This window comes from Fusarium sambucinum, chromosome I (genome assembly GCF_050947815.1).
Source record: "Fusarium sambucinum isolate potato_lamoka chromosome I, whole genome shotgun sequence".
Taxonomy (NCBI): Eukaryota; Fungi; Ascomycota; class Sordariomycetes; order Hypocreales; family Nectriaceae; genus Fusarium; species Fusarium sambucinum.
In genome coordinates, this window is record NC_139294.1 from 12,213,679 (window position 1) to 12,233,284 (window position 19,606).

Here is a 19,606-nt window from a genome sequence, read left to right on the forward strand (position 1 = left end):
GATAGGCTCGTTTGATTAGCTCAGTTTTCTCTTTACGCACATGGTACAACACGCCGCAGTGCCGAGATGTCGGCACAGTTCAGCTCGGCCAAAGTCTCCGCAATGAGAAATTACTGACATCCTAAATTGGCCATTCACCTAGCACAGAAAGAAAAAACGAAAAAAAGACACAAGGCAGAAACAGGGCGAGCGGGTGAAACATGCATAATGGGCTTACAGGGATACGTGGACGAGGTGGCGGATGACTGTTTTTGTAGTCTGCAGCGGTGATCTCCCACAACCGGTCAACCAGGGTCCAGGGTAGAAGTACTCTGATGATAGGGCATACTCTGTACAATGTAACAATAATAAGACTAGAATTGACAAATGCTGTATGCAGTATCTGGGTTTACGAAGCGAGCTAAAAGAAATGGCCTGTTGTGTAGGCCAGCAATGGGCGTGGAGCATGAGACATTTGTGAAAATTTGATTTGACGTGGAGTAAAGTATGATCTGATCCGGATGCCAGATGCCGGCGGGTCTTCCCGGCTTCCATGACGAGATATAATACAACCCTGCTTTACTAGTGATGTTTCAATATGGGTTCGTAATAACTAGACCGTTTTAACTACAAACGGGCGAAGAGGCCATAGGAATATCTACCCCTGGACTGAAGATCAATAGTTCCTCAGACTTCAGCCCATTAACATATCAAGTATTGTACCTCACCGTATTGCAATTTCCCTTGTCCCTTGTAACAGTTCCCCATAAATACCTCTTAGATGCTTCTTGGCGTTACATCTCTCCACGCATAAAATCATGTGGTTTAAAATTTTCACCTTGTCTTGCTTGACCTTGGGGTGTCTATGGTGGCGCCCGCAAGCCACGATCAATAGATTCTTTTATTACCGTATCCCAGATTTCACTATCAACTATTATAACCAGTAACTTCTCATGAGAACTCAAGACGGCTACCTCATCCGAAGCCGCGCGCAACCGCAAGTACTGTCTCTTCCGACATAAAGACAACAAGGCTGGTTACGTTGTGTGTGGGGCTGGTCGTGTTGTGCCCCGAACGGGACAGGGGACGTATGCAGCTGCAGGGGCAATCAACAGGGTAGTTGCAGTTGAGAAGGCGAGTCGTGCGTTTCTCGCTACTGCGGCTGAAGAGATTGTCGACGCAGTCTTTCAGCTGGTGAAAGGATGAAAGTGGCGTCCCTGTACATCTGATATGTTGAGCTAGAGACTGCTAGAAATAAACTGAAATATTACAGCTGAAGGAGATGTTCTTATATCTAGTCAACTGTTTGTCATACACAGGTCTATCTCTTATCATAGGGCAAGCATCATAGTCATTATATTTTATATAATGTATTTTAAAGTAAGCCTAAATAAGGGACGTTTCGCCTAGGAAAGCGTATAACTTGGATGACGGGGGCATGATGAAGATAATCGCATGAATGGACGAATGTTAAAACAAACATTTGGATCACAAATCGGTGTAGGAGTGTTGTGATGAGGTTACTTGAGTGTATTGAAGGTTAAAGAACTAGATATACAAGAGGGACCGGATGCGTTATAAAGGCTATTAATAGATCGGATAAATAAAGATCCAAAACTTGAACAGAAGAGTTTAGCTCAAGGTGACCTAAGCTGTCATTAGTTCCGACGGATAACAATGGTAATAACAAATTTCTGCTATACACAATTTAATAACCTTTCTGTCACTTCCTATTCCTCTACCTATGGTCGGTAGTTCTTCTGAGCGCTGCGACGGTGTGCAACCCTTTTTGTATCGATCGGTAGACTATTGGGGCCCTCGTTCTCGCGACGGCAGTTGACGCCGGCTTCATTACCGCAACGGGCAGGGAGAAGACAGCAGCCGCCATTATCACGAGAGACTTCTAAACCATCGCTCCCCTTACCCAGTGAGACGCAGTCAGGGCCGTCGGGAAATCCACAACTAGAATAGCGTGTCAATGGAGCAGAGCTCAACATAGAACGGTTCAAAAGTTCAGGATTACCCATTCTTGGCATAAACGCCAAGGACGAAAAGAATCGAGACTAAAACGAACTGCATTTTGTATTGCTGGAGAATAAGAAAAGGAAAGGCGCCAGGCCAGATGAGAAAAGGTAGTAAATACTTGTAAAGAAGGTAAGCAGATGGTGTTTAGAGATTAGAGAGAAGCGAAGGTTATACACGGGATGAATGCTTTTCTACATATTTATAGGCTTGACGGTATCCCCTGGATACAACAGTGATAATAACTCTCATTTTAGCTGATATAGCTCTAATCTACCTGTAACAACGTTAAAACGTGGAGTGCCAGCGCCCCAGTTCAACCGGCCCTGCAGTTTGTTTTCAACGATATGCTCTGCACTGCACTTCGCCAACACAAATATACCAATATTACACCTCGGATTAATCCGTGCAACTTGTCGGTTACTCGTTAGCTTTATCTGGAAAGCTTCCATTCGACTTCTTTGTCTGTGGGGCTGAGACCAAATGGAGGAGACAGCATTTGACTCGGGTCCACTTCCCTGCCTGCAAAAGTAAAGTAAGAAACTGCCACGTTTAGGTGTCGGCCGAAAAGCCCCTTGACAGATAGACATGGTTATCCGAGCATAAAGTTGAGCTGGTTGCGGTTGGTGTTAGTGTCTAGGTGTAGACAGGCATTATCTGCATTATCCGTCTCAGTCACCTCAAGCTACTGTGATTGTAACATTATACTTCCAGAGTGCTTCAATATCGAGGTATATAATTATGTGGATATACTTTATAACATAATATGACTTATTCTAGTCATGGAATCTCTCATGTAGGACAACTCCAGTAAAGATTGCACGATCCCAGTCTTCAGACAATGTATATCCTAGATATTCAATGCCCCTCTTCATTTTAGACAAAGGTCCACAGCCGTTCGAGGTAGATGTGGTGGTTGTGGTATCGGGCTCGGGCAGTGTGGTTGTGAATGCCGTGACTCCAGCCTCTGAGCAAGCCTCATAATATTCCGAAGGTGAGTCGCAGTATGTAGCATAAGATGGAATTTCAGTTGGGAAAATGGTTGTATCGGTGGGGTCATCGGCACGTCGCGTGATTTTAGGCTGAGGGGTAGCCCAAGCCGTAGGTATTTGGTAATACACACGACGCTTCACAAGGGTTGTAGTTCTAAAATAGTCAGCGCTAATTTGAGTAAAGTACTTTGGGGAGGAATTTACGAGGCGAATGGGCTGACGGTCACAGTATTGTAGGCTGAGCAGTCTTGAATACGACTCTCTACGTCAGGTTGACCGTTTGGATCGTTGAGACCTGCAACACAGACATTGGCAGAAGTTGTCACTCCAGCAGATTGAGAGGCTGTATCGGAAGTAGTCTGCTCAACGGATGTTGTGGTGTCGGCACTAGTAGTCTCTTGGTCGATAATCTGTCCGTTCTGGCATTGGCTCTCTGTGTCCTGATGTTAGCTGTGTTCTCAAGATCCAAGGGGTCCGTCATACGTCTATAGGCTGTAAGCGTCACCGACTGACAGCCTGTTGGCTTCGAAGTAAAGGTAATGTAAATCTTGCCGTCTGATGGAGTTTGACAAAAGCCTGCCGCTCCAAAAGCCGAGTTCGTCCATGAAAGGTAGCCTCCAACGATCGAGAATGATCTCGTGATTGCATCGGTCGGTGGTGTACCTTGAGAGGCAAGCTCTTTGTATGCAACTCCTTCTTCGTAGTAAATAGGAACTCCATCTTGCAGAAATTTCTCGTCGTCAAGATGAAAAGCAGTAGCGAGGTCGCAAGAGGTAGGGTTGTTGTTTCCAACGAATGTGGTATCGCGCTTCGCAAGGCGACGCTGCGGGTTAACCTGCAGGATGATGGCATCGCCAGCAGGGCTGCTAGAGGTGGTTGCGGAGGGTGCTTCTGTTGTTTGTGTCGATTCTACAAAGGATGTTGTTGTCAATGAATCAATAATGGTCGAGTCGGTGGTAGGCTCTCCTTCTGACTGGGCTGTAGTCTGGCCAGAAGTGGTGGCCTCAACAGATGTTATTAGCTCAGTGGTGGAGCGAAGACTCTCGGGTTTGCAAGGCCCAGCAGTAACATAGGTGGCTGTAAAAACAGCAGCGACCAACGTTTTGGCTAACATATTGGTTTGATTTCCAGAAGGCTGTGGTATAATTGAGAGCTTACGGTCGTGTTTCGGCTCAATGGTGGGAATTGTTAAGATAAATACGATTTTTCAATTCTCTCCTTAATCTTATCCTACTAGCTAAGCGCGAATAAAAACGCCATTGTGGCTGGCTGTAGTCAGGGGCAGAAAGAAACTATTGTTTTTTTATTGCCATCTAAAGAAGAAAAGCTGGAAATCTAAACCAGTCACAGTTAGATCAGCCGGATTGAACTAATATTTATACCAACGAGACATCAGCTCGCTTACATTAGGAATACTAGCAAGGGTTGAAATTTTCGCACTTAACATTCATTCAAGAAATACGGCAAATGGGAAGAGATCCCGCGTTTCGTAGCTGGATATTTGTTAATTATAATACAGACTTCGTTACACTTTAAAGCTAATATTCATGACACAGAAAATTCCATGTATTTATCCTTTATTAGAGTCTCTATTCTCCATTGAAATTGACATAAATTCTGCCTTCCCAGCCAGATAACACTGTTCGCCCACCATTTATTTGTACTGATCCGTTCATCGTGCATGATAGCATCCTTACTTCATTCGATGAACACTTGAGATGACTGCACAAATCTGATACGGGACGTTCTTCCTCACTCATGTTGAGTACTACCAAGGCTTTTCTCTTCTCTCCGTTGCCACCCTTGACTGGAACAACACTCTCCTTAAGATAAATGAATAAAGATTCATCTTCAGTATCCACAAGCTTGAATGCGCCAAAAACGAAAAGGTCTTGGTAACGCTTGCGCAGTCGTAAAATGCCTTTGTAAAAGGTCAAGATCGAATCGGGATCATTGACTTGTTTGGCAACATTGATGTCGCGGTATTCATCATGAACTCTCATCCATGGCTTCGCCTGTGCGCTCGAAAATCCTGCATTGGGTGACTCATCCCACTGGAACGGTATCCGTGAATGGTCACGCGCCATGATTTGGAGACCATTCATCGTATCCTTCACTCTCTTCTCGTTACCCGATGCCACAGCTTCGGCGAAGAAATTACTGCTTTCAATGTCCTTGTACTCTTCAATTCCCCAGGATCGTGGCATGTTGGTCATACCTATCTCTTGACCTTGGTAGAGAAACAATGTGCCTGTGAGAGTGGCTTGCCACATCGCTATGGTCTTTGCGGATTTTAACCACCATTCTGTCGATGACGTGTCGCCGAAACGATCGACTGCTCTCCCGTTGTCATGGTTCTCGCAGAAGACTGTTGTCCATGCATCTGTTCCTTCGATGAAGCTCTGCCACCGTTCAACAAACGACTTCAGCTTCGATAATGGAAAGTGTTGGTAGATATACTTGTCTCCGAAGCCGTTGCCGTTACCGAGTCTGATCATAGAGAACTCGAATACCATATCCAACTCTTTTGCTGCAGCAGATACATAAGGTATGACCTGTGATGGATGAGGTGTATTGGATAGCTCGCCCACAGACACAGCATTGTATGGACCGAGTACCTTCTCATTCATTTCATGGATGAACTCGTGAATTCTTGGTCCATTACACCACATCTCAGGTGCCGGTTGATGAGGCGACGAAGGATCCGTCACAGGGACATTGACGAAAGCCTTCCGCTTTGAATACTTATTGACTGTGTCGATGCGAAACCCGTCCACGCCACGATCAAGCCAGAAACGCATTGTGTTTTCGTAGATTGCTTCACGACACTCTTCGTTATCCCAGTTCAAATCCGGCTGGTCTGGGGCGTAGAGATGGAGGTAGTATTCTTGTGTATGCTCATCCCATGTCCATGTAGAACATGCAAAATACCCCCTCCAATTTGTGGGAGGTTGACGATGGCCATTTTCATCGTAGCGTGCAGGTTGCCAGATGTACCAATCTCTTTTCGGATTGTTCTTTGAGGATCTCGACTCTTTGAACCACTCGTGTTCAATTGACGTGTGATTCACGACAAGATCGAGGATAATCTTGAGCCCTCTTGCATGGCATTGGCTGACAAGGATATCGACATCTTCAACGTTTCCGTATGGCTGGTAAATCTTCTGGTAATCCGACACGTCGTACCCCATATCCTTCTGGGGACTTTCAAAAATGGGAGAGACCCAGACAACATCAATACCCAGATCACTCAGATAGTCCAGCTTAGAGATGAGCCCAGGTAAGTCTCCCCAACCGTCGCCGTTGGAGTCTTTGAAGCTAGCTGGGTAGACTTGGTAAAAAGATGCAGCCTTCCACCAGGGTTGGGTACCGGCATATTGACGATGTTGATCCCAAATGATGGAACCCATAGTGTTGATAATTCTGATGATTGGATTTATGAATAGAGATAATGAGAAGAGTGCGTTGGTGAAATCGAATGATGAACAGGAGATGAAATGATTGACGAGGGGAAACGAGCGGTTTATTACTCTCACATACCCAGCCAGATGCGACAGAATGTGGAGATAATCCAAACTCGATTAGAGCCGCATAGACATCGGACTGTCCGCCAAGTTGTGATTTTAGGCAAAGATCGACCATGGTTGTTTTTCTTGTCATCAGACGACTTCGCGTCATTTCCGTGTCTTAAGACAAGGATGTGGCTAATATCTAGAAGCGGAAACTCCGTCTCTGTTGAGAAAATCGCGGAGTTGCTCCGTCTTTAGCGCTTTCTTTGACGGCGTCCAATAGACATGCTAAACTAACGGTGGAGTCTCCGCGCGACTAACGGAGTCTCCTGTTAGTAGGTACCAGCAAACTTGATCATCCAATCTTCTGCTTCTCCCCACACTGCACAGTCAATCATCCCCAGGTTTTTTATTCCTTTTCCCCACGGGCAGTACCGAGTGACCAACCGAGTTTCCCTTTTTCTGGGGGACATGCGCCGAAGCTGTTTACCGTCCAGTTGTGGGAGACAGCATCGGTTGGTAAAGTATATAAAGGCCTGATTCTTTCTCTTCCCTTGTTGTGCATGCCTACCAATGCTCCAGCACCCAAACCCCACTCTCCTCTTTCATTCATTGACAATGGCCTCTCACAAACCGTATTCAGAGAAAGCCCCCGACGCCCAACATGATGAGGCTGTCACCCCCGAGATCCTCGCCTCGGAAGCCAAAGTTGCTGCTGAGGCTGAGCGCTACATGACTCTATGGCAAGCCGTCAAAACATACCCAAAAGCTATTGGTTGGTCCGTTCTTCTGTCAACCACTCTTATCATGGAAGGCTACGATCTTGCTCTGCTGGGTAATTTGTATGCCTCTCCTGTTTTCAACGAGAAGTTTGGCACATACAATCCCGAGAAAGAAAAGTTCGCAGTTTCAGCCGCTTGGCAATCTGGGTTGTCAAACGGTGCCCGTGCTGGTGAGATTATTGGTCTGATCCTTGCGGGATGGGCGTCTGATCGATACGGATACAAGATGACTACTGTTGGAGCACTTGTTCTCATGATTGCATTTGTCTTTGTTTTGTTCTTTGCCCCAAATATCAAGATTCTTGTTTTAGGAGAGGTCCTCTGTGGTATGTATTGATTCATCGGCTATAGCTACCCATTTGCTAATGTGACAGGTATTCCATGGGGTGCGTTCCAGAGCGTGACACCTGCATATGCGTCCGAAGTAGCACCGGTTGTGCTCCGACCATACCTGACAACATTCATCAATATGTGTTGGGTCATTGGGCAGTTCTTTGCTGCTGCTGTAAACAAGGGTTCTGTTGGACGGGAGGATGAGTGGGCTTATCGTATCCCCTTTGGGGTACAATGGGTGTGGCCTGTCCCAATCCTTGCTGGTGTCATTTTTGCTCCCGAGTAAGATATCAGATCATTCTCTCTTCCTTGAAACTCAACTGACGGCCTTCAAGGTCCCCCTGGTGGCATGTCCGAAAAGGCAATCGCGCCGCTGCAAAAAAGTCTCTCCTCCGACTCACGTCTCCTCAGCAACCCAACTTTAACGCCGATGAAACAATTGCCATGATCGAGCACACAAACGAGATGGAAAAGAATTTAAAGGAGGGTACCAGCTACCGTGACTGCTTCAAGGGTGTCGATCTCCGACGTACAGAGATTGTAGTTGGTATCTGGCTCGTCCAGACTCTTGGCGGTCAAAACCTCATGGGTTACTTCTCATATTTCTTGACCCAAGCTGGTATGGATCCCAGCAACTCATTCTCTCTCTCCATGGCACAATATGCTCTTGGCATGGTTGGCACGTTTGGGTCTTGGTTCTTGATGGCCAAGGTTGGCCGTAGGACTATTCACTTCAGTGGGCTATGCACTCAACTTATCATCCTCATCATTGTTGGGTCACTGTCATCCGCCAACAGCAATGGTTCAGTCTGGGCAATCGGCGCAATGCTCATTGTTTTCACGTTTGTCTACGATTTTACCGTCGGACCAGTCACGTACTCATTGATCTCCGAGCTGTCCTCAACCCGACTCAAGGCAAAGACAATTGTTATGGCTCGCGCTGCATACAATGCTAGTAACATATTTGTCAATGTCATGACCAACTATCAGCTGTCATCAACAGCGTGGAACTGGGGCGCTCGCACGGCTTATTTCTGGGCTGGATCCTGTTTACTTTCTGCCATTTGGGTTTACTTCAGGCTTCCTGAACCTAGGAATAGGACCTATGCAGAGTTGGATCTGCTTTTCGAGAAAAGAGTATCAGCAAGAAAATTTGCCAAGACTCACGTTGATCCCTATTCCCATTCGGTTGCATCTGACAACAATCCGACAGCCGAGAAGGAGATTCAGTAGATATTTGAATGTAGTCATCTGGATGAGAATGGGAAGCATATGTACATGGGGTATCTGATATAATCTTATTATTGCGGATTTACTCTTGGTATTGAAGGACTATTCCGGGACACATCCGACTCAGGGCTTGGTAACGCCTGTTGAATGTGCTTTTCCAGAAGAGGATCATATGTGCTTGCGCCACCAGGTAGCTTAGTAATGAGATCTCGAATATACAACAAGTCATCTTCAGGTGCTGTTCCCATTGCCAAACCTTGTGGGCTCGAAGGTGCAACGGGCACGCGAGCAAGTACGTCCACTACTGCTGAGACAATATCGTACAGTTTCTCTGTGACGCCTATGCCGTGTATACTAATACTGTCGATGGAGAGATCTCGTGTTGAGAGTGTCAAGTCTTTAGCAATCACAAGAGGGTATTGATATGTGAGACTGTACTGCTGTGCGTTTTCGCTCAGGTGACCTAGTCGGAGACGTAGTTTCCAAACAGTCATGCGCAGCCAGAGTTGGGTTATCCTCAGGTTTGCTTTTTGTGTTTCATGGAGTATTGCGTCTGGCTTGATTGCTGTATTGACCGCAGTCTCAACAAAGTCGAGTGACGAAAGAGGCGGTGTGATTGCGAACCTTTCCTGATTGAGAAGTGCGACAAAGGATGTATCAATTGGTCGGAACAGGGCGGAGAGACTCCAAAATCCCGATAATGAAGGATCATTCATGTCAATCTCCGGCGCTTCATCCGTTATCTGCAGAGTAATTGGACGACGATACCGGATCGCATGCGATCTTTCAGATATCACGAGCACCCAGAACAAACGATGGGCTAACGCTTTAGAGTTATGATCCATGTCATCGAGCCTCAGCAAACAGAAAAGTGTCGTGGCCTCACGCAGAAACAAGAACGTCTGGCTGTGATGCGATAACCTCGCTTGACACGCGTATATAAAGAAGGCAATAAGGCATTGGTTCAACCGGGGTCTCATAGTTCTTGGAGTTGATTGATGAAGTGCGACAGTCTGATCAACGATCATTGATCCATATGTCGCGTTATTCTGGGCGATAAGACCCTGCGAGAGAAGATTCTCTGGCTCTTCAGACTGAAGCAAGACCTGGGCGCACATGGCCACAAGAACAGAGTAAGCTTCTAACCTCTCGCCCAGTGAAGATGAAGAAGTCGATCTGAGCTGGTCAACATAGTCGCGCGTAAGAATAGGTATCGTAGGGTACAGTCTTGCAAAGAAGCGCTCGACGCAGTAGTCCAGTACCTGACTAGGGACGAGGTCAGTCAGTTTGGCGAGGGCATCCGCAGGACCATTGTGTATGTTTGGGAATGATTGGTAAGGGTACGGAAATGCTGCGTGGACAGGCTGAAGGATGGTGGGAGAACCGGACTGTCCGACACATCGATCTGCAAGTCCTGCATCCACACATCTCCTGCAGGGGCGATATTCATTGCAGCCTCGGCGGAGAGTTTTGCAGCGTTGACAAGCTCTCGGTACCTGAGACCTCTTGGCGGGTGGATTCGGAATATCGTCGGCCATTACATTGAGACTTGTGCGGGTGTGGACGGGATAGATATCTAGGTAGACAGGATAGATAGGAAAGATAGTAAATTCTGTTGTTATCCAAGATTGCGATAATCGCGCACACGCGTGGGGCTGGAGAACCGGGTGGAGTTGAGCATTGGCCAGATAAGGAACCCGTTTCCTTGGGATGAGGTAACAGAAAGATAATGGAAACAAAGAGTGGAAGTCCTGCACAGAACAAATGTAAGCGAGTCAGGACAGATTTTTTTTGGGAGGAGGCTGGTAAAACTTGGCTTTTGCTTGGCTCGTAGCATTCTTCTTCTTGACAATATGTACCCCGCTTCATGAAGAAAGGAGAGCTAGTACTAAACGGGCAACTCCAGATTCTGGCAATGTCAAGTCAACCAACTCAACGCAACTCTTCGATTCAATTGCGGCCACAATCCACTCACGAACTTTCGGTGAGACTAATTCTATTCAGCCTCTCATGTAATGCATGCATGAGTCAAGAAACTAGAAACCTGCTCGAACCATTCCACATTCTTGTGTGATCGGCATCCTTGACAAGGTCTCACGCTACGTAATTAGTGTGCGACCAGGGCGACCAAAGCTTCTAGACACACTGCTCTTCCGATTTGACGGTGCATTACTCTAAATCAACCTTGCTCGTATGTCTTGGCTCTCAGGCTGTGCCGCTATGTTGGTTGTACCATGGCCCTGGGCCAACGCTGGATAACGATGTGGTAACAGAGTGGGTTATACGCATATCCTCGGAGCTATGATAAGCATACAGCTATTGTCTTGGCCAAAACATTGCTAGTATAAAACATGTCTGCACTCGCAGATGAAGAGCAGTCTTTTTCCTCGTTCTCTACCCAACTCATTCTCTTCCAACTCTTGTCTCTCCGAGTTGTATCCTCTTGTGTTGGCCCAACATGTCTCCCTCTTTCCAGTCCCTGCTAGCTATCGCAACCCTTGCAGGCTCAGCAGCCCTTGCATCCCCGGTTCCGGAGCCACAAACACCTCAACTCATCCCTCGGGCTGTTGGTGATTTTGAGTGCTTCAACGCCAGTCTTCCCAACATTACCATCTTTGCAACTGGTGGAACCATCGCTGGCGAAGCTGGTTCGGCTGATCAGACCACGGGCTACCAGGCTGGTGCATTGGGCATCCAAGCTTTGATTGACGCTGTCCCGCAACTGTGCAACGTCTCCAACGTCAGGGGCGTGCAGATCGCCAATGTTGATAGCGGCGACGTCAACTCTACTATCCTGACCACTTTGTCGCACCGCATCCAGGCTGATCTTGACAACCCTCACATTCAAGGTGTTGTCGTCACCCATGGCACTGACACTCTTGAGGAGTCTTCTTTCTTCCTCGATCTCACCGTCCAAAGTGAGAAACCTGTTGTTATAGTTGGATCTATGCGTCCCGCCACAGCCATTAGCGCCGATGGTCCTATCAACCTCCTGTCTGCTGTTCGCTTGGCTGGCAGCAAGAGTGCCAAAAACCGCGGCACAATGATTGTCCTCAACGACAAGATTGCTTCTGCACGCTACACTGTCAAGTCTCACGCAAACTCTGTCCAGACTTTCATTGCCGAAGACCAAGGTTACCTTGGTGCCTTTGAAAACATTCAGCCCGTCTTCTGGTACCCTGCTAGCCGACCACTAGGTCATCACTATTTCAACATCAGCACCAGCTCACCCAAGAAGGCCCTGCCTCAGGTCGACGTCTTGTACGGCCACCAAGAAGCGGACCCCGAGCTTTTCCAAGCTGCTATCGATAGCGGCGCCCAGGGCATTGTCCTCGCTGGTCTCGGCGCTGGTGGCTGGCCCGAAGAAGCTGCTGAAGAGATTAAGAAGGTCTTGAACGAGACTGACATTCCCGTTGTTGTCAGCCGTCGCACCGCTTGGGGATATGTCGGAGAGCGACCTTTCGGTATCGGTGCCGGGTACTTGAATCCTTCAAAGGCCAGAATTCAACTACAGCTTGCGCTCGAGAAGAAGCTTTCTGTGGAAGAGATCCAGGATGTATTTGAGTACATTTAATCTAAATGCACTATGGAAACGAGTAAATGATATATGATTGAGTTTGTACATAGAAATAATTATAGTTGAACAATTGTCAATTACAAATGCAGACGTCTCAATTGATCAACTTCGTGAAAGTAATACGATGTCACGTATGTGTATTACGTGTTGACACCACGTGGGTGGTTGCAAATGTCACATCTAGTCCATGAAGGCATAAAGAACAAGATCCATAATCCATGGTCTGAGACTTGCTAATTTTGAGTCATGTACCTCGATCAGCCAACTTTTCTGTTGCACTACCCTGGAGACAGGAAGGTCCAGCCGAGAATATCGCCGAAATTGAGCTAGTGGTAATCGATCTGGGGTCTGTCATCATAGTGCATCACATGTCCATCATCCAACTTGCTGACAATGAGGTTTTCACTCTGCCACAAATCAATGGCGCATCAACATGTCACCACAGTCATTAGAACGTGAAACTATCAACATTCCGTCCACTAGAGACCAACCAGCGACGGTGCCGTGTTACGATTTCGAGGATCGCATCCGATCGACTCTTCAAAATTGGCAAGAAGGTGACTTGCTGCAACTTGTAAGACATTAATTTTCTACAGCCAGCCACCTTCACGCTGATTTTGGTCACAGGTCGTGGATCATGGGGAGGAGTTGATCCAATTTGTAAGCCTCGGTAGAGACATTTATTTTGATACATTGAGCCAGCACCTCGAGTCTGCCAACCCGAAGAATGTGGCTTTATATCGGTGCCCCATGTCTGATTGTACTGTTTTAATCTGGTCTCGGTGCCCGGCAACAAGCTCCGCCAAGCGAATTCATGCTCAAAACCGAGTGAGGCGGGATCTTGCTTGGTATGCTGGTGAAGAGGGCATCAGAGACATTGTCACGGTAAGCAATGCACTTGTTGATATTGAACCAATCTAAATTTTATGCAGTTATCGATACGTTCAAAGGGAGATACGACCGTTTCTAAGTTGAAGGAGATCTGTAATATTGTAGATAAAACACAAGAACATTGAAGAGAGATACCATTGTAATGTCATGCACGGTACCAGCAGAGTCAGTTTCATATGATATCAATTGATGTCTACTCGATTTAATCACTGTAGACTTAATAACGAAATCTTTATCACATATTAGTATACTCTTATTTCACTGGCATTATCATGCTGTCAAGTGATACGTTGTATTAATAGCATCTCAATATCAGCCAAACAATTTATCTACTCATGTACCAACTTATTATTTCAAGGACCGAATGTCTCTCCTTGAGCTAGCGACTTATAAGAACAGCTTTTCCAATCACATGTGTTCTGTAATGTTGATATGATCAGCTGAAAGAACCTAAATATTACTTCAAAGACGGACTAACCTTGTATACTTTAGTTCCCCACCAACTGAAATTGTCAGCAGCACCAGTATAGAAAATGGCGAAGAAGATAACAACTCCAGCAATGGCGACTGAGCAATCAAGCGCTGAACTCAGAACAAAATTGAATCTTCGCCACCAGACGGCTTTGCGTTTCTTGACAAGGATACCGAACAAGAGACCGAACACAGCCCAGCTACCGTAGTTGACGCCAGACGCAGGTGGGATGTAATTCAGACCTCCTAGGAACAGAGGTACGTGAATCTTCTTCATCCAGTTGATGTTGGGAAATACTTTTGTTCGAAGCAAGTAAACTGCAACGGGAAGCAGAGCGCCAAGGAGGAAGAACCACAGTAATGGTCTATAAAGAGCGCCTTCCTCAAAGAATCGCCGCGGTCCCAGGGCACCCCATACCATGCTTGTGTTGAAATGAGTTCGTGAGAAAGGACAAGTAAAACCATTGGGGGCAAGCTTGGCATCGCATACGTTCGGAATATGTCCAAGTGCCCAATTGAGAACTGACACTTGACCCAAGGTTCCAGCGACGAGGCCCACGACCTGGACCACGAACAGACTTCTGGGAGGGATCTAGAATATTTTAGAAACTGCTACCACAAATTGATTATAATGTGCTTACACCACAGTATATGCCAAGTTTCAAATCTTGAGCAAAGGCAAGACCTTTGATACCGGAGATGTAGCCAACATTGAAGAACCAGATGTTAGCTAGAACTTTACCTTCCCAGACGTAACCGGCTATGATTCGACAGAAGATGTCGATCTGAATTTTAATGTTACTGGTCGCATATACCCAGGCAAGCTTCAATAGTTAGTCAACATGGCTCATACGTGTTCTGGAAAGTAGCGCACATACCGGGACAAAGAAGATGGAAGATACCGCCATGGCAAAGATGACGCCGTACCATCGGAGCTGAACAGGATAATACTCGTATGTGAAAAGTCCAATTCCTAGGGCAACAACAGCCGAGGCCATGTACCACCATTGCGGAACAGGTTCATAGTTTGGCTGAAGTTTGTCACGTGTGGAGCCTCTCTCCGTTACCCTCAGTGGCTGAAACGCGCTCCGGAACGTCTGGATGAGTTCTTGGCGTTTCTCAAGAAAAAGCCACACGAAGAGCGATGAGATTGTGGCAAAGGAGAGGCCGAAGGTGTTGAGAGCGTAGGTAACTGGAAGGTAGATCTGCGACGAAAATTTGATATTAGACCGCAGACGAAGACAAGAGGACTGGGTATACACACATGAGAGTAGTCGGCATACTTTTGAGGGTCAAAGGTGAAGTCGTCCTTCTTGTTGATAACCCTCGAGACATTAAAAACTTGGCCAGTGTTGTCGAAAATGGAGTTGCTCTGCAGAGGCAAATGCGCCGAGAACCATGTGTTGGAGTAGTACAGTGCAGGACTAACGATATAGATCCATATAACAAGCGACACCAGGACGTTGAGGATGGCCCAGACAGGGACGACCAATGGTGACCCGATGTAAGCAATTTGGCTCCCTGTATGATCGTGTTAATGTTCTCACAAAGCGACTTAGCGATGTGTGAGGACGTGAACTTACAGTCAAATGTAAAGGGTAACAGCCCAAGTCCACTTTTCATGCCGAAAACTTGATTGACAACAGCGTTATTGGGGGCGATCCAGCAAATCCATGTGAAATAGCCCAACGCAGGAAAGATAAAGTCTGGAAACCAATACCAACAGAAAGAAACAAAGAAGGCGATGATGAAAAATCGGTATCGCGACATACTGCCAACCTTGGACTCCTGACGAGGAGCGTGCAACGCGGCATTGAGAGCTGTGTTCCCAAGCACGCCTGGCCACATCAGGTTCTTAGGTTCTACAACGAGAGATCGAGTCAGGCCTGCCAATGCGAACCCGAAAAGAATGGACTGTAATGTTGCGAGCAGCTCAAAGCCCCATCCCGCTTTGAGTCCATAAAAGACTCGCTGCTCGGTGAGAACATCAGCACTCAATCTTGTCAGGAAGCTCAGGTTGGCCAGGATGTAAATGAGCATATTTTCCTAGGGTTGCAATTCATTGGTCAGTTATGAATTTGGTTCATTTCGAGACAGTAGTTGGAGATCTGTACCTTGTGGTTGAATTGTCCAGGGTTGAGGCTATGTCGCTTTCCAAAAAGGGTGAAATGCCAGTCAGGGACTACATATTCCCACGCCTTGCCGACAGGGTACGCCAAGAACTGTATGGCAGACTGTGAGAGACTGATGGATGGGAATCTGAGTGTATAGAGAGTATTTAATCCACTGCCAATGAGGCAGAAGGCAATGCCAATAAACCACATTCGAAGAGTAAGGCATGGTAATGTGGGATCGTCAGGCTTGAATCCAACGCCAGCAGCCGAAAGCACTTCTTCATCTGAATCTTCTGGAATTCGTTAATAATCCTACACAACCTGCTTAAGGGTATGTTGAGCGTACCTGGCGATGTCTCGGCTCGAGCGAGATCTGATACGGCTGTAGGGGTCTCAAGAGAAGTGGCTTCGTGCCTAGGTTGGCCCTTCTCTGTAGATGCACTCATGCTGAGATGTTTCCGGTTAACAGCAAAACATGCCAGATGTAGGTAGAGAAAAGATCAGATAAGATGAATCTGATTAAAGTTGATTATTATATTATACCGCCAAGCTATTAACACGGATATAACGGGCCATGTGGAGTTCTTGGCTCCATTTCAATAGCAGTGTCTTGTATTATCCTCTCGCCATCCCGTCGCACTAGAGAGCGGTTATTGAGAGACGAGAAGCTGGGATACGAGTGGGATACCGAACACTTGATAGAACTCCCACCTTTCGAGGGATTTATCGTCTGACTGTCCTATTCTAAGTAAGCCAAGATCCACAGAAATACAACATTAAAACATATCCGGATCATAAATATTATTATATAAACCTGATGTAAGCTCAATGTACTAATAAAAATTCAGCAACGCCGAGTTACACTAAGACCGTAAATTCGGCACATTTGCCGATTGCCAAGCCACATTGCGTGGAGGCGAAAAGCTAATTGCATTCTAAACATGACAGGATCCACTAAATAGATTGATTGCGATGCATCAGTGCCTCCTTGATGAAGAGTTTTTACTTCAGTAGAACCTTCTCACACAGTTCGGGGGTTCAAGAGAAACATTACAGATATAAATAAACGAATGATGAGTAGCTTTCATGCCACACAACTAAACTTGGTTGAGGTAGAATCGTATTCATGCAGCAGAAGAGCAGTGGAGAAGAAGTTTAGTTTATCCAAGATGTTGAGCTCTTTAGGGTTTTATTACATCAAAGACTTGTCAATTCTGTCGCCAATTGAGCCAGGTTGGGGGGCATACCCACTCCTTCAAGGCCACGAATGGAAAATTACCCTACGATAAAAATCATAATGCTTTCGTTCGGAGTCATCAAGGAGAAGCAAAGAAACCATGTCTTTCCCGGTTCTGACGTTGCTAAAAGTATAGTATAGCAAAGCCTCTCTTCAACGAAACCGAAAGGTAGGGTTGTTGCAGGGACGAACTGCCAACCATAAACTTGGCAATCTGCTGTTGAAGCCGCCCGACAGGTCCATTGACGTACTCATGACGACGTTTCTTCCACGCATTACTAATATCAACCCATCGTTCTTATGAAGAAACAGAAACTCCATCCATCGAGCCTTCGGCACGCCAGTCTTCCAACACCTCAACATATGGGTTTATGCCTTGGGCATAAATTGAAGCGCGGGCTACCTTTCCAGCATCTTCGGTACTAATCGTCTGGCCCTCACCGTTCAGCTGACCAGGGGTACAACCAATCATGGGTGTAAAGAAACCGGATCCGGCCGCAATAACACTGCTCCAAGCCTCCTCGGCATCCACTGTGCTCTCTACTGTGACCTTGCTGGCGTCTCCACCTGCACGCTTGATCGCTTCCGAAGCGACATAAGCAGACTGCTGAGCAAGCGCATCTAAGAAGCTGGTAACATTAGCAGAGATACCTGGCCATTGTTAGCAGCTGTCTATTCGTAGTGAGATGTTCAGGGAGAAACTCACCGATCTGTACCGGACCTGTTAAGAAGAGGTTGGGAAAGCCATTGGTGAGATACCCGTGAAGAGTCGCAGGACCCTTGTCCAGCCACTTTTCAGACAAAAGGCCGTTACGGCCCCTTATGGTGATTCCAGCTTTTGTAGATGGCTCGCCAAAGTCGGTTCCTGCAGCTTGATAGCCAGTGCTGAGCACAAGGACGTCAAGAGGATACTGATTTTCTCCAACAACAAGCGAGTCTTGAGTTGCGCGATCGACGCCTTTGCCATTGGTATCCACAAGATGGACATTAGGCTGGTTGAAAGAATCAAGATAGTCATCATGATATCCTGGCCTCTTGCACCAAGTGTTGTACCAGGCCTTCAAGCCGTCGGCTGTCTTCTTGTCCTTGACAACTTCGTCAACACGGCGACGGGTCTTTTCCTTATCTTCGAAATCGAGCAACTTCATCGTCTGAATATGATTGGGAATATCCTCTGCACTCAATGGCTTGTGTTGGCCACCGAGGAAGGCCTTGTACGCCTTCAACTCAGTCCAACCATCTCCCACCAAGTTATGCTCGACAGGGACTCCGGAGATAATGTCATTGAAGTTTTGTATACGACGTCGGTACCAACCGGGTTCGGATGCAATACTAGTCTTCCACTCTGTTGTATCCGTCTCCTTTTGTCCTCTCACGCCGACGGAAGTTGGTGTTCTTTGGAAGACATAGAGTTCCTTGGCCCACTTCGCCAGCTGTGGAACGACCTGGATTCCAGTGGCACCAGTACCGATAATACCCACTCGCTTGTCCTTGAGATTGGATAGTGCTGGAACTTGAGGGGACCCGCCTGTTACACTGTAGTTCCATCTAGCAGTGTGAAATACATCGCCTTGGAAAGGCTCAAGGTTCTTAGGTGCCTTTGGATGCGTGAGGTATCCCTTAGTGAGGACCACGAACTGGGACCGGACCTTCATATGGATGCTGGGCTGACCAGGGCCTCGGTTCTGCTCGATTTCAACGGCCCAGCGTTTGGTTTCGTCATCCCATTCCATATTCTTGACCTTGGACCGAAAAACACCCTTTTCACGCAAGTCCCATTTATCAGCTACCAAGTTGGCGTATTCGCGTAGCTCGTTGCCATAAGAGTATTTATGCTTAGGCATATAACCCGTCTCTTCAACCAGCGGCATGTAAATGTAGGACTCAACATCACACATCAGGCCCGGATAGCGGTTCCAGTACCAAGTGCCACCGAAGCCTCCAGCGTCATCCACAAGACGGATATCTCGGGGATCGAAGCCGGCCTGAATAAACCTGACGGCAAAGCTGAGACCACCATATCCGGCACCTACGGTGAGTAATTTGACCTCATCACCGTCCTTCAAGTTGGTAGGTTGGGCGTTCAATAAATCATGGTCGACCCACGGATCTGTTGCGAGCGCTCCAAAGCGGCTTGTCTGTCCCACATCAAGGTACTGGGTGTTACCATCTGATCGGAAACGCTTCTCGGCTTCTTTGGTGTACTTCCTCTCCAGGGCATTCAAGTTAAGGGCAGCTGCATTCTCGTTGGAAGACGAATCTGGTGATTGAGAGCACATGACGAAGGGGAAATAATTTGTGGGAGGGGGGGGGAAAGCAGAATGGTATGAGCGTTGGGATCAAGAATATAGAATGAAGTTATTTACAGCTAGTCCATCAGCTATTTATATTGCTCGACCCGGGTGCATATGTCTGAGCATCCGTCTATTGCTTCCTGGACACAAAGGTATGAGTACTTCCACATCCCAC

General features: G+C 46.9%; 9 protein-coding genes across 9 annotated transcripts; 3 read left to right on the forward strand and 6 right to left on the reverse strand.

The window, feature by feature from the left end:
- Positions 1-954: 954 nt before the first annotated feature.
- FSST1_006730 (uncharacterized protein) lies at positions 955-2,058 on the reverse strand (the record flags this gene model as incomplete). Its single annotated transcript, XM_083233127.1, has 4 exons — positions 955-1,196; positions 1,251-1,365; positions 1,764-1,941; positions 2,003-2,058. The coding sequence occupies 4 exons, from the start codon at positions 2,056-2,058 to the stop codon at positions 955-957; spliced, it is 591 nt and encodes a 196-aa protein (XP_083090160.1).
- A 719-nt stretch (positions 2,059-2,777) lies between these two features.
- Positions 2,778-4,107, reverse strand: FSST1_006731 (uncharacterized protein; the record flags this gene model as incomplete). Its single annotated transcript, XM_083233128.1, has 3 exons — positions 2,778-3,147; positions 3,198-3,426; positions 3,477-4,107. 3 exons carry the CDS (start codon positions 4,105-4,107, stop codon positions 2,778-2,780), a joined length of 1,230 nt encoding a protein of 409 aa, XP_083090161.1.
- Positions 4,108-4,582: 475 nt separating this feature from the next.
- Positions 4,583-6,403, reverse strand: FSST1_006732 (alpha-glucosidase; the record flags this gene model as incomplete). Its single annotated transcript, XM_083233129.1, has 1 exon — positions 4,583-6,403. One exon carries the CDS (start codon positions 6,401-6,403, stop codon positions 4,583-4,585), a length of 1,821 nt encoding a protein of 606 aa, XP_083090162.1.
- Positions 6,404-7,120: 717 nt separating this feature from the next.
- FSST1_006733 (general substrate transporter) lies at positions 7,121-8,850 on the forward strand (the record flags this gene model as incomplete). Its single annotated transcript, XM_083233130.1, has 3 exons — positions 7,121-7,610; positions 7,659-7,899; positions 7,953-8,850. 3 exons carry the CDS (start codon positions 7,121-7,123, stop codon positions 8,848-8,850), a joined length of 1,629 nt encoding a protein of 542 aa, XP_083090163.1.
- A 68-nt stretch (positions 8,851-8,918) lies between these two features.
- Positions 8,919-10,385, reverse strand: FSST1_006734 (Zn(II)2Cys6 transcription factor; the record flags this gene model as incomplete). Its single annotated transcript, XM_083233131.1, has 1 exon — positions 8,919-10,385. One exon carries the CDS (start codon positions 10,383-10,385, stop codon positions 8,919-8,921), a length of 1,467 nt encoding a protein of 488 aa, XP_083090164.1.
- A 920-nt stretch (positions 10,386-11,305) lies between these two features.
- On the forward strand, positions 11,306-12,421 carry FSST1_006735 (asparaginase ahrA; the record flags this gene model as incomplete). The annotated part of the gene is made up of 1 exon (XM_083233133.1): positions 11,306-12,421. The coding sequence occupies one exon, from the start codon at positions 11,306-11,308 to the stop codon at positions 12,419-12,421; it is 1,116 nt and encodes a 371-aa protein (XP_083090165.1).
- Positions 12,422-12,857: 436 nt separating this feature from the next.
- FSST1_006736 (uncharacterized protein) lies at positions 12,858-13,440 on the forward strand (the record flags this gene model as incomplete). The annotated part of the gene is made up of 3 exons (XM_083233134.1): positions 12,858-12,998; positions 13,052-13,309; positions 13,357-13,440. The coding sequence occupies 3 exons, from the start codon at positions 12,858-12,860 to the stop codon at positions 13,438-13,440; spliced, it is 483 nt and encodes a 160-aa protein (XP_083090166.1).
- Positions 13,441-13,668: 228 nt separating this feature from the next.
- On the reverse strand, positions 13,669-16,346 carry FSST1_006737 (OPT oligopeptide transporter protein-domain-containing protein; the record flags this gene model as incomplete). The annotated part of the gene is made up of 8 exons (XM_083233135.1): positions 13,669-13,734; positions 13,794-14,378; positions 14,428-14,610; positions 14,665-14,991; positions 15,051-15,307; positions 15,370-15,832; positions 15,901-16,193; positions 16,247-16,346. The coding sequence occupies 8 exons, from the start codon at positions 16,344-16,346 to the stop codon at positions 13,669-13,671; spliced, it is 2,274 nt and encodes a 757-aa protein (XP_083090167.1).
- Positions 16,347-17,435: 1,089 nt separating this feature from the next.
- FSST1_006738 (flavin-containing monooxygenase) lies at positions 17,436-19,416 on the reverse strand (the record flags this gene model as incomplete). Its single annotated transcript, XM_083233136.1, has 2 exons — positions 17,436-17,788; positions 17,844-19,416. The coding sequence occupies 2 exons, from the start codon at positions 19,414-19,416 to the stop codon at positions 17,436-17,438; spliced, it is 1,926 nt and encodes a 641-aa protein (XP_083090168.1).
- Between the last annotated feature and the right edge of the window lie 190 nt (positions 19,417-19,606).